At 46.5% G+C, this 17,550-nt stretch overlaps 1 protein-coding gene across 2 annotated transcripts in view; it reads left to right on the top strand.

The window, feature by feature from the left end:
- Window positions 1–17,550, top strand: part of TBC1D22A (TBC1 domain family member 22A) — a 313,242-nt gene that overhangs the window by 197,955 nt on the left and 97,737 nt on the right. For both annotated transcript variants that reach the window (XM_061204253.1, XM_061204252.1), the window contains one exon: window positions 420–495. In XM_061204253.1, the coding sequence (XP_061060236.1) occupies window positions 420–495 (76 nt within the window). The remainder of the gene's footprint in view (window positions 1–419; window positions 496–17,550) is intronic.

The following is a 17,550-nucleotide window of genomic DNA, read 5'->3' as shown; positions in this document are numbered from 1 at the left end:
GGCCCTGGGACGGCCGGCGTGACGCTGGTACTGCCAGGTCGCTGTTACGGGTCGGCTCCCCTGCAGCGCTGAGGGCTCTTTGCCCCTGTGCCAGCCAGAGCAACTTCTGGCAGACTCTGGCCCTCAGTGAGCTGTCTGTTCAATTTAAATGTAAATGTCTGCGTTTACATATAGACACGCCCCAGTAAACGTTCCTGAGATTGGTGTGTTCCCCTCTGACATCAGGGGGTGTCGGACTTCACCTTCTGGTTCGTGCTGCACACTGGTGGTGTAACGCAGCCTAATGCCTTGTGCGTTGATCACTTTGTGAATCGGTTATGTTGTGAAACTGTTCACCTTTGTTCCCGCTGCCTTTTTCCCCTTTGGAAAGCGGGTGTTATTTTCCATGCATATGATATTCCTTGTTATTTTTCCCTTAGGATAACTACACCTTTGCTCAACCTGGGATTCAAATGAAAGTGAAAATCTTGGAAGAACTCGTGAGCCGGATCGATGGTAAGCCAGCTTCCTGGGCTCCCCTTTCCCTGCGGGGCGGGGGAGAAGGTGGTGGAAGGCTCAGGACTTGCCGGCCATCAGCTGACAGGATGCCGTCCTCGCCCAGCCCGTGGCCCCTGGCTTGCGCCTTCCATGCATCCTTCTGAGGCCACCCGCCGCTGGAGCAGGAGCCGCTGCCATTCCTTTTACGAAGGCGATATAATCAGAATTCAGTGCCGTCACTTTGCAGGAAGTAATGAGTGCGTCCTAGAAGCAGGCAGCTCTTACTCCTTATTAAGCCCGGTGATTGTCATAATCTGGGTGACAGCCGGCTTGTTTATGGCCGTCCTCTGGCACACTGTTCCTGCCTCTGCACACATTTTGCTATCAAGGATGCTGGCGTAATTTCTCCACGGAATCCAATTAATTACCGAGTCTGAAAATAGCATCTTTAATATTGTAGAAAAATTATAGTATGTGCTCGGCCATTTTAGATTATGCTTTCATGTTTAAGTGGGGGCTTTGAAATACTTTCTCCCCTCATCCTTAAAACAATTCCCCCTATGATGTGCTGACTGTCATATTGCAATAGCAGAGTTTAATTAAAGTTGAGAGATAATGCTGCCCATTCCAAGCATACGCTCCTGATAGTTTGTTAAATTAATGAGCAGAGCATTAACAGAGGGACACCAAGCAGAACCGGGCGTGGATTTGTGACACCAGCTGGCTGGTCAGTGGTGACGTGCAAAGAAGACACAGGCTGTGTCCTCGGGAGCCCTGTGTGAGCTTGGTGGGTGACTTCACTGAACCTGCAGAGAAATCGTACTTTGCTTAAAACGTAGACACGCCGCCCGTGTTCCAGGGCTGCCTTCCAAGGACAGGCATATCGCGGTGTCTCTTCCCCTTGCTGTACCTTCAGCAGTAGAAAGTATGTCGGTAATCATCTTCCCAAGAAAGGCACTTGGTTTGGGAAATGATTGAATGACATTATAAAATGGAATCATACAAATTATCAACTCCATTCTGTTCCTTGATTGAATCTGATTTTCAGTTGTATCTAATGGTTGTTACCTAATTTCCATATTATGAAGTTCTACACAGTTCTTCCACTGATACTTTGATTCAGTATATTTAGCTGCTTTGCAGCTACCTATTCAAAGTACTGTTTTTGGCTTATCTAACTGCATTTATGTACATTTATGCTTAACTTCATGGGGAAATCTTTGTTGGACGCTCTTGGGTTTTTTCCCTGCTAGCAGTTTCACACCTTTCCCCCAGCCTCATTTTGTTCTTTGAAATACAGTTTGCAGGAGCTGTGAATTACACTTCCTTAGCAGTTCTTCTTTTCCTCCTGTGTCTCTTAGAAGGCAGATTTTGTATTTTTGTGGAGGTTGGAAAGTTGCAGTCGGTGCTTATTTGTTCCAGGGCTGCAGTCTGGGAAATAGTTTAGTTGATTTTCTCTGGTGCTGTGGTTTAGAAGAAGCACATCACAGGTTTGCTGGATGATGGTTTAAAAGAACAGCAGCAGCAACCAGAGGAATCCCAACCGGATCTGGGCTTTTCAGTAAATCCCGTTTTTATTTTCCTGCAGCTTCTGAGGAGGGCATTTTCATCCTGTGGTGGTTTTGTTTAAATGATTAGTTCTTCACAACATAGGAGGCTCTTTTTGGTAATCGGTTAGACTTTGTAATCTGTTTGTAACTATTCTTCCAATGAAACCTGGAAGAACTTGTGTGATGGCTTCAGAAGAAGAATTCCCAGACTTTTCAAGCAGGAAGTATCAGAATTGACAGAGTTTGGGCTGTTACCCCTCAGCAGCCCCGGGGAGAAGTGTCCATAGGCCCCCTTCTCTCACTCTCCTCCTGGAGAAAGAATTTGTGGTCTTGGGACTGTGCAGGGACGGCAAGGATTTTATTAAAGGCAGGATACACTAGGAAGAAAATATTGCTTTAAAAAAACAAAAAACAAAAAACCACTGCCCCATTTTTGCATTTCAGGGCAAGGACAGCATTGATTTCAGAACTTTTTGGCAATTTGGTGAAGGAACACAATTTCATGGACCTGTTATTAAGAAAGCTGAGTTTTTATGGGCTTGACCCAGATGGGAATAGTTTAGAAAAGAGCTAAATTGCTACACAAGGAAAAGTGAGAGGAATTTTGGAGTTCCAGTAGTAGTGTTGTAAGTCAGAAGAGAATGGAGAGGGAGAGGAGGGCAGAGGCCCAGGGGTACAGGAGGGCAGCAGCGAGGGGAGGGGAAGATCAGGAGAGGGTCAGGGTCACTGTCTTATTTTCTAGCTGTGACAACTGGCTAAAGGATTTCTGAAAAGTACTCTTAAGTAGTTTTCTATTTTGAGTAGTGTGGTACCCTACTCTGTTACCCCCAAATCTTTAGAAAAAGTCTGTTCCCTAGACAGGAAGGTGGCGTGACTGAAGACAGAGGGTCGTGTCTGTAATGGAGGCTGAGCAGGAAGGTGATGGGCAGCAGCCTGAGAGACGGCCCAGTGGGTGGTAGTTGTCTCGAGAGAGGTAAGCTGGCTAGTGAGAAGCCCCAGGGGAGTCTGTAATCTTTGGTGCAGAGCTTTCAGAACTTCCCATAGAATGAGAGATGGAGCCTTGAGCCACTGAATTGGCAACGTCAAAGGTGAGGGTAGGAGGACCTTCCACTGCCAGTGGTGGTGGGCTGGGTAATTCCAACCAGATTTCTCACTGAAGAGACCTAAAAAATGGATAAGATTGTTTTTTAAAGCCAGCAAACAAACAAACAAATGGGGGGTGGTGAGGAAGAATGAAAGAGAAAAAAAAAGAAAACAAAGAAGGTAAAAAGAAAACAAATTTCGTAAAAGCATTGAACTGCTAATAGGGAGACAAGAACTTCCTGGCCAGATTCTGGAAGAATGCTGGAACCAGAGAGATGAGCCCAGCCCTGAAGGCCACTGTTGTTCTGAGGGTTCTTGCTAATCCAGAAGAAAGAATCCCAACGTGATTTGTAGTTTTGACAGCTTCATGGAGGGAAAGGATCAAACCATAGCCTACCTGAGGACAGGAGTGCAGAAAATGCCCAGGTACTTTCTGAGACCCAGAAGACCAACTGTCAGGGTGGAACTGAAGTGAAACTGCCCTTGTGCAGTCTTGCAGGCCAGGTTTACATCACCTGAGAGGACCAGGGTTGTTTGAACCTTGATTACGGCACTTCTCTACTGGAGTAGAGTGCTTGGGAGAAGCAAAAAAAAATCTTTTCTGGAGGAAGTTACCAGAAAGTTGTTCCTCAAATTGTTTCTGCTTTTTTTTTTTCCCCACATAAAATGATCTACACATAGTCAAAGATACACACACATTCAAGACTTCTTAAGTGAGAACAAACAGAAACAACAGATAACAGAAACAGGCCCACAAGATGTTAAGTTTCTGTAATTCTTACGCATAGACCATGAAACTATTCTCCTTACTATGTATGAAAAAATATAAAAAAGAGAATCTTGAGAATGTTTGCCATGGTAGTGGGAAACTATATGATTTTACATAAAAGATTTGAAAAATACAATAACCAAATTAAAAACTCAGTGGGCAGATTTAACAAATTAGACATAGCTATAGAGAAAGTTAGTGAACTGGAAGATGGGTTGGAAGAAAATAGCCAAAACAAAACATGGAGAGATAAGAATATGCAAAATATAGAAAGTAAGAGGTATAGAAGGTATGGTTAGAGAGCCTCATATGTACTTATTTGGAGTCATAGAAGGAGAGGAGGGAGAGTGAGTAAGAATCTGAAGAGAGAATGATTCATTGTTTTCCAAAAGTACTGAAATAAACCAATTCACAGATTGAAGAGCCCATTGAATCTTCAGGAGAATAAAGAGAAAACTGTACGTAAACACATCATAGTAAAATTCAATTGAAGACTAATTCTTAAGGCAACGAGAGTAAGAGATTATTTTCTAAGAATGGCTGTCTGAGAACTGTCTTCTCAACGAAAGGACAAGAAGATATGTTCAATGTGCAGGAAGAATGATAACTGTCACCGTAGTGTCGACATCCAGCAGAAGTACCCTTCAAGAATGAATTTGAAAGTCCAAGAGGCCACCTAAATCTGAATTGTTTCTCACTGCCTCCAAGAAGCTGTGTAATCAAGAAGGAAAGCAGACAAAGCACACACACCTACCCTTGCAGCATAAGCAGGGGACCACAATTACTGTGAACTTCAGAGCCCTTGGAAATCGGCAGGTCAGCACCCCATACAGCCTGGGGAGAGTCAGGTGGTCAGTGGGAAAAGGAGTGGGTATATGGGCAGCTTAGGAGTAGAACCAGATGAAATCACCACAGGAAGACGAAATCCCACCGAGAATGGGAAAATACTGAGACTGGGTCTGAGGTCTGGGAGATCAAAGCACTGGCTCTTGGGAAATTGGAAAGGATTTGGGAATTCTGGATGAGTGTCTGCTACGACCTTAGCAGAACCCATTTCTAACAGTTACCTGCCTCTACGAGGTGAATTCTTAGGTCACATTTTTTCAGCGAGGGCTTGCCTAGGGATTTCTTGTTTCTGTCAAACTGCGCTTTATTTTGGCCCTGGAGCAGAGCAAGCCGCTTCTTGTGCAAATGTGTTACTGCCATAGGCCGGTCAGCCTCCAGCAGGCCACCTCGTAGCCCAGCTGAGGGACATGTGGTGTTTCTTTGGGGCGCTCTGGCTGCGGGTGGGCAGATGGAAGGATTGAGTCTGGGAGACCAGGGGCAGCAGCTGCTGATAATCGGGTGAGACAGAGCTTATCCGACAAAGGCCAGCGTGCGGCCTTGAGGAAGGGGGTGGCCTGGAGTCAGTATTCACGTAGCTCTCATTCGTCCAAAAAGCAGCCTCAGACCTTTTTTAAAAAAACATTGATTTCTTAATCTCTTATCAAATGTAGTTTCTTCTTCTCTCTTGGGGAGAAATAGCTTGAGCCCTCGGTGTTAGATGTGGTTCCCGGTCCTCTGTTCTTCTGGGGCCACCTTGCACGATGCTCAGACTCTTTCTGGGAAAGGCTGTGCACAGAGCTCTCGTTCAGAGAAACGCCAGGCAGCATCAGCGCTTCCGTGAGACCACCCACCATCGTGTGGTCGTTCGTGTCCAAGCCTCAGGGCCTCCAATAGACAAGGACTGGTTGGTCGGTCTTACTGGCTGCAGCCCGCAAACACTAGGGTCTTCACCATGTCCTCGGGTTCTGCTCACACACGCTGGAGCAGTGGTGGGCGTGTGGGGCCTGCGGTGCTTGTTCCCTGTGCCTGCAGACCCTGGAGAGGACCCGTAAGCAGAGGGGTGCGCGTGCGCCCTGGGCGAGCAGGTCTGCCTGCCACGCGCGGCAGGATGCTGACGTCCAGGGATGGGTTTCACACTGGGTGCTGTGCCGTTTCACTCTGACCTGTTTCGCACATCCCTGTCCCGGGCAGGGGCCAGCCTCCTGCGGTGCCCCGACTCCCTCTGTGTTGCTGCTGCCTCCCCGCTTCCCCTTCCCTCTCCCGTCAGCGCCAGTTCCCTCTCCTCTGCGGGCTGCCGCCACTCCTCGCCTGCGTGCACGCGCTGTGTCCTCTGCTGCCTCGGGGTGGGTTAGAGCTGAACCCTCTCGCGCAGTGTCCGAGCACACAGCCTGGCACCCGGAGTGCGACGAAGGTGCGTGTGGGCCAGACTCTGAGTGATGGGGGTAAAAGTCCCCGATGGGCGGAAGCCAGGTACCACTGTTGCTGGCCAAACAGACCTAACCCTAACCCTAACCCTAACCCTAACCCTAACCCTAACCCTAACCCTAACCCTAACCCTAACCCTAACCCTAACCCTAACCCTAACCCTAACCCTAAGCCCCAACAGACAGCCTGTAAACCTCAGCAGCTCAAGCAACACACGTTTGCGTCTCACCCACATGGCACATCCTTTGTGGTTTTGCCCAGGGCTCTGGTCTGTGTTGTCCTCACCTGGGGACTCAGGCTGATGGAGCAGCCGCCTTCAGGAGTTTGCTGGCCCAGTTCCTGTGATGGAGGGAAAAACTATGGGGATTGTTCACAGGCTCTTTGTGCTTCCGAAAGAAAGTGGTCCCCGGTGCTCGGCTGCATTTCATTGGCCAAACCAAGTCACGTGCTGCAACAAAAGTCAGGAGGAAAGGAAAGGGCCCTCCTGCCTGGGCCGGGCGAGCCTGGCCCCGAGACTGGGGACAGAGTAATGAGTGAGGCATAGAGAGAAGTTCAGAGGTAAGAGCGGGTGCTCTCAGCATTTCTGTTAAATCAGTCTGTTCCCTACTTATGAAACAATTTTTGTACATAAGATTAACAGTTCACACCAATCATTGAGTAATTTACTGCTTCAATAATAAATATACGTTAACACACCATGGGCTGATAGAATTTCAACGTACAAAGTACTGGAGGAGATTTTTCACTCCAGATTACACCTGGAATGTTTACACATATTTGAAAGTGAGATTTCACATTTTTGCCGTGTATCCGAGTGACGCACCTTGTACCTTTATTGTCCTTATGTCTGTTACATCTGATGTCAATCTTTGAGGTTGCATGATCCCTAGTTGCCCCCAAGTTCAGCCCTTGGGCTCTTCGAGAGGCTGCAGTCAGAGCCCCTGTGACTGAATCCGGGGGCTGGGCCCCCTGTGGGGCAGCCTCACCTTGGATTCTATGCTCATGCATCTTTTGTGACATAAGATAATGTAAATGGAATATTTTTGCTATCTTTTGATTGAAAACACCGTGAGAACCTGTTTCAGTTTTTTTTTTTAATAGATCCTTATTGGAGTATAATTGCTTCACAATACTGTGTTAGTTGATGTTACACAACAAAGCAAATCAGCCGTATGCATACACATGTCCCCATATCCCCTCCCTCTTGAGCCTCCCTCCCACCCTCCCTATCCCATCCCTCTAGGTCATCGCAAAGCACTGAGCCGATCTCCCTGTGCTATGCTGCTGCTTCCCACCAGCCAACTGTTTTACATTCGGAAGTGCATGTATGTCGATGCTATTCTCACTTCACCCCAGCTTCGCCCTCCCAGCCCATGTCCTCAAGTCCATTTTCTATGTCTACCTCTTTATTCCTGCCCTGCAACTAGGTTCATCAGTACCAATTTTTTTTTTTTTTTAGATTCCATATATATGTGTTAGCATACGGTATTTGTTTTTCTCTTTCTGACTCACTTCACTCTGTATGACAGACTCTAGGTCCATCCACCTCACTACAAATACCTCAATTTCATTTCTTTTTATGGCTGAGTAATATTCCATTGTATATAGGTGCCACATCTTCTTTCTCTGTTCATCTGTCGATGGACACTTAGGTTGCTTCCATGTCCTGGCTATTGTAAATAGTACTGCAGTGAACATTGTGGTACATGACTCTTTTTGAATTATGGTTTTCTCAGGGTATATGTCCAGTAGTGGGATTGCTGTGTCATATGGTAGTACTATTTTTCATTTTTCAAGGAACCTCCATACTGTTTTCCATAGTGGTTGTATCAATTTACATTCCCACCAACAGTGCAGGAGGGTTCCCTTTTCTCCACACCGTTTCCAGCATTTATTGTTTCTAGATTTTTTGATAATGACCATTCTGACTGGCGTGAGGTGATACCTCATTGTAGTTTTGATTTGCATTTCTTTAATAATTAGTGATGTTGAGCAGCTTTTCATGTGCCTCTTGGCCATCTGTATGTCTTCCTTGGTGAAATGTCTATTTAGGTCTTCCACCCATTTTTTAATTGGATTGTTTGTTTTTTTTGATATTGAGCTCCATGAGCTGTTTGTATATTTTGGAGATTAACCCTTTGTTGTTTCATTTGCAAATATTTTCTCCCATTCTGAGGGTTGTCTTTTCATCTTGTTTATGGTTTCCTTTGCTGTGCAAAAGCTTTTAAGTTTAATTAAGTCCCATTTGTTTATTTTTGTTTTTATTTCCGTTACTCTAGGAGGTGGGTCAAAAAAGATCTTGCTGTGGTTTATGTCAAAGGGCGTTTTTCCTATGTTTTCCTCTAAGAGTTTTATAGTGTTTGGTCTTACATTTAAGTCTTTAATCCGTTTGGAGTTTATTTTTGTGTATGGTGTTAGGTAGTGTTCTAATTTCATACTTTTACATGTACCTGTCTAGATTTCCCAGCACCACTTATTGAAGAGGCTGTCTTTTCTCCATTGTATGTTCTTGCTTCCTTTGTTGTAAATTAGATGCCCATATGTGCACGGGTTTATCTCTGGGCATTCTATCCTGTACCATTAATCTATATTTCTGTTTTTGTGCCAGTACATACTGTCTTGATTACTGTAGCTTTGTGGTATAGTTTGAAGTCAGGGAGCCTGATTCCTCCAGCTCCGTTTTTCTTTCTCAAGATTGCTTTGGCTATTCGGGGTCTTTTGTGTTTCCATACGAATTGTAAAATTTTTTGTTCTAATTCTGTGAAGAATGCCATTGGGTGTTTGATAGGGATTGCATTGAACCTGTAGATTGCTTTGGGTAGTATAGTCGTTTTCACAATATTGATTCTTCCAATCCAAGAATATGGTATATTTCTCCATCTGTTTGTGTCATCTTTGATTTCTTTCTTCAGTGTTTTATAGTTTTCTGAGTACAAGTCTTTCTCCTCCTTAGGCAGGTTTATTCCTAGGTATTTTATTCTTTTTGTTGCAGTGGTAAATGGGAGTGTTTCCTTAATTTCTCTTTCTGATTTCTTGTTGTTGGTGTACAGGAATGCCAGAGATTTCTGTGCATTAATTTTGTGTCCTGCAACCTTACCAAATTCATTGATTAGTTCTAATAGTTTTCTGGTGGCATCTTTAGGATTTTCTATATATAGTATCATGTCATTGGCAAACAGTGACAGTTTTACTTCCTCTTTTCCAATTTGTATTCCTTTTATTTCTTTTTCTTCTCTGTTTGCTGTGGCTAGGACTTCCAAAACTATGTTGAATAATAGTGACAAGAGTGGACATCCTTGTCTTGTTCCTGATCTTAGAGGAAACGCTTTCAGTTTTTCACCATTGAGTATGATGCTTGCTGTGGGTTTGTCATATATGGCCTTTCTTATGTTGAGGTAGGTTCCCTCTGTGCCCATTTTCTGGAGAGTTTTATCATAAATGGGTGTTGAATTTTGTCAAAAGCTTTTTCTGCATCTATTGAGTTGATCATATGGTTTTTATTCCTTAATTTGTTAACGTGGTGTATCACATTGATTGATTTGCATATATTGAAGAATCCTCGCATCCCTGGGATAAATCCCACTTGATCATGGTGTATGATCCTTTTAATGTGCTGTTGGATTCTGTTTGCTAGTATTTTGTTCTGGATTTTTGCATCTATGTTCATCAGTGATATTGGTCTATAATTTTCTTTTTTTGTGATACCTTTTTCTGGTTTTGGTATCAGGGTGATGGTGGCTTTGTAGAATGAATTTGGGAGTGTTCCTTCCTCTGCAATTTTTGGGAAGAGTTTGAGAAGGATCGGTGTTAGCTCTTCTCTAAATGCTTGATAGAATTCGCCTGTGAAGCCATCTGGGGTCCTGGACTTTTGTTTGTTGGAAGATTTTTAATTACGGTTTCAATTTCATTACTTGTGATGGGTCTGTTTATATTTTCTCATTCTTTCTGGTTCAGTCTTGGAAAGTTGTAACTTTCCAAGAATTTGTCCATTTCTTCGTGGTTGTCCATTTTATTGGCAAATAGTTGTTTGTAGTAGTCTCTTATAATCCTTTGTATTTCTGCAGTGTCAGTTGTGATTTCTCCTTTTTCATTTGTAATTTTATTGATTTGCATCCTCTCCCTTTTTTTCCTGATGAGTCTGGCTAAGGGTTTATCAATTTTCTTTATCTTCTCAAAGAACCAGCTTTTAGTTTTACTGATCTTTGCTATTGTTTTCTTCGTTTCTATTTCATTTATTTCTGCTCTGATCTTTATGATTTCTTTCCTTCTACTGACTTTGGGTTTTCTTTCTTCTTCTTTCTCTGGTTGTTTTAAGTGTAGGGTTAGATTTTTTATTTGAGATTTTTCTTGTTTCTTGAGGTGAGCTTGTATTGCTATAAACTTCCCTCTTAGAACTGCTTTTGCTGCCTCCCATAGGTTTTGGATCGTCCTGTTTTCATTGTCATTTGTTTCTATGTACTTTTTTATTTCTTCTTTGATTTCTCCAGTGATCTCTTGGGTATTTAGTAGCGCACTGTTTAGCCTCCATGTATTCGTGTTTTTTATAGTTTTTTCTTGTAATTGATTTCCAATCTCATAGTGTTGTGGTCAGAAAAGATGCTTGATATGACTTTCAATTTTCTTAAATTTACTGAGGCTTGATTTGTGACCCAAGATGTGATCTATCCTGGAGAATGTTCCATGTGCACTTTAGAAGAAAGTGTATTCTGCCACTTTTGGGTGGGATGTTCTGTAAATATCAATTAGATCTATCTGGTCTGTTGTGTCATTTAAAGTTTGTGTTTCCTTATTTATTTTCTGTTTGGATGATCTGTCCATTGGTGTAAGTGGGGTGTTAAAGTGCCCCACTATTATTGTGTTACTGTCTATTTCTCCTTTCATGGTTGTTAGTATTTGCCTTATGTATTGAGGTGCTCCTATGTTGGGCACATAAACATGTATAATTGTTATATCTTCTTCTTGGATTGATCCTTTGATCATTATGTAGTGTCCCTCCTTATCTCTTATAACAGTCTTTATTTTAAAGTCTATTTTATCTGATACGAGTATTGCTACTCCAGCTTTCTTTTGATTTATATTTGCATGGAATATCTTTTTCCATCCCTTCACTTTCAGTCTGTATGGGTCCCTAGGTCTGAAGTGGGTCTCCTGTAGACAGCATATATATGGGTCTTGTTTTTGTATCCATTCAGCCAGTCTGTGTCTTTCGGTTGGGGCATTTAATCCATTTACATTCAAGGTTATTATTGATATGTATGTTCCTATTACCATTTTCTTAATTGTTTTGGGTTTGTTTTGTGGGTCTTTTTCTTCTCTTGTGTTTACTGCTTAGAGGAGTTTCTTTAAAATTTATTGTAAAGCTGGTTTGGTGGTGCTGAATTGTCTTAGCTTTTGCTTGTCTGAAAAGCTTTTGATTTCTCCATCGAATCTGAATGAGATCCTTGCTGGGTAGAGTAATCTTGGTTGTAGATTTTTCTCTCTCATCACTTTAAGTATATCCTGCCACTCCCTTCTGGCCTGCAGAGTTTCTGCTGAAAATTCAGCTGATAACCTTATGGGCATTCCTTTGTATGTTAATTTTTGGTTTTTCCTCGCTGCTTTTAATATTTTTTCTTTGAATTTAATTTTTGTTAGTTTGATTAATATGTGTCTTGGTGTGTTTTTCCTAGGGTTTATCCTGTATGGGACTCTCTGTGCTTCCTGGACTTGGGTGACTGTTTCCTTTCCCATGTTAGGGAAGTTTTCAACTATAATCTCTTCAAATATGTTCTCAGACCCTTTCTTTTTCCCTTCTTCTTCTGGGACCCCTATAATTCGAATGTTTGTGCGTTTAGTGTTGTCCCAGAGGTCTCTGACATTGTCTTCAGTTCTTTTAATTCTTTTTTATTTATTTTTCTCCTCGGCAGTTATTTCCACCATTTTGTCTTCCAGCTCACCTATTCGTTCTTCTGCCTCAGTTATTCTGTTATTGATTCCTTCTAGTGTATTTTTCATTTCAGTTATTGTGTTGTTCATCTCTGTTTGTTTGTTCTTGAGTTCTTCTAGATCTTTGTTAAACATTTCTTGTATTTTCTCAATCCGTGCCTCCGTTCTATTTCTGAGATTCTGGATCATCTTTACTATCATTACTCTGAATTCTTTTTCAGGTAGATTGCTATTTCCTCTTCATTTATTTGGTCTTGCAGGTTTTCACCTTGCTCCTTCATCTGTGACATATTTTTTTGCTGTTTTATTTATCTTTTATGAGTGGGATTGTGTTCCTGTCTTACTGGTTCTTTGGCCTGAGGCTTCCAACACTGGGGTTTGTAGGCTATTTGGTAGACCTGGGTCTTGGTAGTGAGATGAGGAACTCCATGAGACCTCACTCCGATGAATATTCCCTGGGGTCTGAGGGTCTCTGTTAGTCCAGTGGTTTGGACTCGGAGCTCCCACCACAGGAGCTTCGGCCCAACCCTGGGCTCGTGAGCCAATATCCTGCAAGCCTCCTGGGGTGGCAAAAAAGAAAAAAAGAACAAAAAAAAAATTAAATTAGACTAGGAAACTAACAGATATGTTAGGAAGAATATAAAAGTAAAAATATAAATGAATCAACAACTGGAAGGTACATCAGTACCACGATAGTAAAAAAGAGGAGAAGGGAAAAGAAAAAAAAGGTGTGGGGGGGAAAGGCCTTGGCTGTGGAGGGCGGGGCCTAAACAAGGGTGAGGTTTGGGGGGTGGGCGGGGCCAATGCTCAGGACCCATAGAGCTGGAAAAGGCCCTGGGGACTATGGGTGGGGGGGTGGGCTTAGGCTCAAGGAACAGAAGGGGCCCAGGCGTGCCCCCCACCCCTGGTCTCATGGGGCAGGGACCTCCCCTGGGAGCCCAGCAGGCTTCCTGGGCTCGAGTGGGCGGGGCAATCACCCTCCGCTTCTCTCCCGCTCTTCCTGGAGAGTCCCTCCCACCTGCCTCTCCTGATCTCCCCGGCCTCAGGGGCGCCGATCCTGTCTGGCCTCTACTTCTCCTCCCCCCTCAGTCCCCCTACGTCCTACTGGTTCGCTTGTGGGTTCCTTCCATCTCCTTGGGTGCCAGAGTCCCCCACCAGCGGCCGGCAGGTACCCTAGTTGTGGAGAGACGGTAACTCCGTGTCTTCCCACACCGCCGTCTTGACTCCGCCTCCCCTATTTCAGTTTTAAAAAGGAACATTTGAAGATACTCAGCCTCAGCAGACATGTAGATCTGGTTATATCTATGCTTGGTTTTTCTCAGAACACTTAAAATCAGATCTTAAAGAATTGCTTCACAGACTAGTGAGTTTTCCCGTGGGGAAAGAAACAGACACAGAAAGGGACTTTGGTGCATAGTTCCTGGTGGGGCAGACCCAGCGGAGGGGAAGTGGGAGGAGACAGGCGCGCCCACCCCCTAAAGGCCCGTGACTCCTTTGCAGGCCAAGGTCTGCTGGGCTCTGCCCTTAGCTGTGGAGGGACCATAAAGCTGAGGCCCCGGTGGGCCAGGGGGAGGTGGAGAGACCTGGTCATTAGTCAGCCAGTCTGGACCGGATGGCCAGTGAGCATAGCCCAGAGGGAGTTCTCTCCACACTCTAAACTGTCCTAGGGCTGCTTGGGGAGGCCAGAACCACCAACAGAAATGCACCTTCTCAGGCTTATCCAAGCTCTGCTTTCCCTTTCCTGTAGAAAAAATGGGGACAAATCCTTCCTACCTAATCTTAGCAGTGTCAGATTTAGCAAAAAAAATATGGAACACTCAGTTAAATTTGAATTTCAGATCAATAATGAACCATTTTTTGTTCGTTGGATGCAATATTGGGCACATACTGAAATCCAGAGTTCACTGAGCCTCCTGTATTTTATCTGGCAACTGCACAAAGGGAGAGTTCAAAGTTGCGTCAAGTTGGGATTTAAACTTAGTCCTAAGCTTGAGGCTGCCCTCTTCTCCTAGAGGTTACAGGTGGCGATGAAAATACGGCTCACACATGATGGGGTCATTTGAAATTAAAGTATACACATGTGCACACACACATACACGCCAGTAGATACACACACACCCTTACACATATATGCACACACATGCACCAGTATACACACTCCCCCACACCAATACATACATGCACGCACACTCACACCGACACACACCTACACACCAACACACGCACGCACCAATGTGCACACACCCCTCTGCGCTCATACGTGCCCACTTTAGATGTGGTTCATTTTCTGGGCGGGGCTGCCGTGCTTGAGGTTAGTTACTTTCCCATGCTGCTGAGGGGCAGACTGACCTCGTTACACATTCCGGCCACCCGACACGTCCACGGAGGGGTAGCCTGTCTCCCGGGAGGGCTTCTTGTTTATGCCAAAGGCTTGGATTGACTTGTACACCAGCTGAGCTTATTTGACTTTCCTCAGTGCAGACATTGTGATGAGGCTGGTCACCAAGTGATTTTTTTTAAGTGAAGTTACTCCTCTTCATTTGGTTGGATCAGTTTCTGACTTATTAATCATTATTCTCTGAAAGGCTGGCTTAGGGCCCCTCGACCGTCTGGTGAATATATTCACAGTCGCCCTGGGGATGGTTGGATTTTTTTTGCACTGACCGTGGATGATGACCTTCGGAGATGTGTTGTGTGTGTCACTCAAGTCCTTGCGCACAGCCGCGCTGGGCTGCCCGTGTCGCCCGGGACACTCACCTGGTTGATCCCTGCCCATGAGTGCAGGCGGGCTTGTAGGAGGTTCCTGCCTTCCGCCTCCTAACAAGATCCGCATCTTCCTCCTCTCTGGTCCACCCTCCACGCTGCTGCTGATGTGACGGCAGTTGGACCTCGGGACTCGCGGTGCAGTGGCCTCCAAGGCCCTTCGCAGTTTGATCCCACACCCCTTCATCCTCCAGCCAGCTTTAGGCCGTGCTGAAGCCTGGGGCTGTTTATTTTTCCTTAAGCACGACATGTGACCTCAGCCGTGCTGGGATCCCTGTTCATGTTGTTTCCTTTGCCTGGAAGCCGCGGCCACCCGCCCCAGGCAGTTAGGCACCCCCCCATTTGCTGTGCGTGGCAGAACAGGGCAGCGCTCCAGGCTGGGGCGGGGTTTGACGGGTGGAGGGAGGGCAGGCAGGTGGGGTAAGTGACAGATGCGACTTTGGCCTTCAGGGAGCCCACGGTGGAGGAGGAGACCCACTGCAGGACCAGGACACGCTGACGCAGCCTGGGGAGGCTCAGTGGCCCCGTGCTCGCCCACCCAGTGGGCCTGCTGCCGTGGAGGGTCTACGGGACACCCTTCTTTAGGCCGTAGCCCGGGAGGTGCCATTGACAGTCCCAGGAAGATGTCACTGTCACCCTGGCCTGGGGTGGCACCAAGCCCCTGGGGCCCTGTAGTTTTCCTCTGAGATGTCCTTCATGGTTTGGGGCCACCACCAAATACTCCACGGCCAGTCCGCTGTGACAGGGCTGCTGGGGGCCCGGAGCGTGTGTGCATCCCTCCGCAGGGCGTCTGTGGTGCGCTGGGTGGGGTGGGGGCCGGTGTACGGTCTGCAGGCCTGGATGTAGACGGCAGCCTGCCCGCCCCCCGGCCCCGTGCTCCTGTGTTTCCCGTCCTTCCTGTGAGGCCGTGGAAACCCTTCCCTTGGGGGGGTCGTCCTGGGTGCTAAAGGGCAGTGACAAGCTGGGGGCACGTAAGCTGGTGGGAACCTGAGGGACAGGTTGACCTCCCACTAGGGGGTCAGAAGGAAATTAGACGCCAGAGTTTCCGTCCCCTGGTGACAGGGGCTGCTGGTCCACGAGCAGACATGGGAGGCAGGCTAAGGAGCCGAGGAGAGAAGGTGGGCCCTGCTTTGGGCTCCTTGGAAACCATTCCTGAACGTTTCTGGCTTGTCCTGAACCACCGCTCAGCACAGGGCAGGACTCTGGAGGCCGGCGTGCGTTCAGATTCTGGTTCTGGTGCCCCAGCGGCGGGTGTGGGTGGGGAGCGATGGCCCCGCGGTGGCCACGGTTTCCCTGGGACTGAGAGTCAGCGCAGGTAAGATGCTTAGGATGGTGCCTGGCCCGTCATGAGCCCAGCCGACTTTGTACCTGTAGCATCTCACCATCATTTTTATCACCTGCGTAGCAGGCGGGTCGCGGTGGGTGGGCTAGCACTCCTTTGGTGGGGTTAGTCTGGGGCCTCTGCTCCCTGGGCAGGCGCCTCTGTCCACCCCCGGATGCCCGTTAGCGTGGCCGATACTGACCCAACGCAGGGGGGCCAAGGGGAGTGCCGGCTGTCATTATTATTAAAATTTACACTCTCACCCTTCGGGGAAAAAATGCCCGAATGCACTCCTGGAGAATAGTTTTATCTCGGTGTGTTAAAGGCTTAATCTGCGTGTACATTTTCCCTTCCCTGTGTTTTTAAATTTAGGTTAAATGCGATTTTAATGAAATTTCTCTGAAAGCTGTCTCGACTACATTGTAAGGTTAAAATTGACTTATTCTTTCAAGATAGAATTCAGTTACAGCAAGTAAACTAGATTCAGCTTTATTACCATCCAAGTGAAAATATTTTTATTACTGCTACAATGTAAGCCGTCGGAGAGCAGAGGATAAATCAGCGGAGGGGCCCTGGCCCATGGAATATTCAGTGCGTGACAGTGGGAAATAACAGGCTCCCCTCCCCCGCTTGCATCTTCATTAGGCCCCGGAGTGGCTGATGGGAGCCGGGAAGGATGGCGATGTTTCCTTTGAGGCGCGGGGCGCTGGTGGCGGGCAGAGCACACGCGTGACGGCAGTGCTGTCAGGCACGGGAAGTCACGTGGGCGCGGCGACTCCTCTGTGTGTCCCTCAGCAGCCCGTCTCCCTGTCTCGGGCCAGGGCTTTTCCCCCATGGCCAGCGTCCTTATTCCGGTGGCTCCGTGCTGTGCCTGCCTGAGGCCTTTGGACAGCAGGTGGCCCATGGGTTCTCACTCTCCCAGGGCGTGTCCGGCTGATTTAATGTGCCTTCAACTGAAAACCCACATGGCTATTTGTTTGCATTTTTGGGAAGAGGGATCTATTACTCAGGCCAAAAAAATCAAAGGAGAGGAAGTTTCCCGTAATCTAAAAAATAACGTATCACGACTAAGCCCTGGGTCTAGTTCAGCCTCCGTCACCGACTCTGAACTTGGTTGCTGCCTGCTACTGCTGCTAATAATAATAATGTTAATCATAACGGCAGCTGGCGTCCATTAGGTGCCTACAGCGTACAAGGCACTGTTCTCGGCTCTTTCGCTGCATCACTGTGCTGGTTTTTCACAGCGCCCCTGTGAAGTGGTGCCTGACCATCCCCATTTTGAGAGCCCTGCCCCTCCTCTGGCCCCAGTTTCCCCTCAGGCCGGATGATCTCCATGTGGCCTCCAGCTCTGCCCACCCTGCGTTGGTACTGAACAAGGGAGAGCCCACTGAGCTGTCTCCCAACCATGTGGG

This window comes from Eubalaena glacialis, chromosome 11, assembly GCF_028564815.1.
Source record: "Eubalaena glacialis isolate mEubGla1 chromosome 11, mEubGla1.1.hap2.+ XY, whole genome shotgun sequence".
Classification (NCBI taxonomy): domain Eukaryota; kingdom Metazoa; phylum Chordata; class Mammalia; order Artiodactyla; family Balaenidae; genus Eubalaena; species Eubalaena glacialis.
The sequence above is the reverse complement of the archived record's forward strand: the minus strand, read 5'-3'. Positions and strand labels throughout refer to the sequence as shown.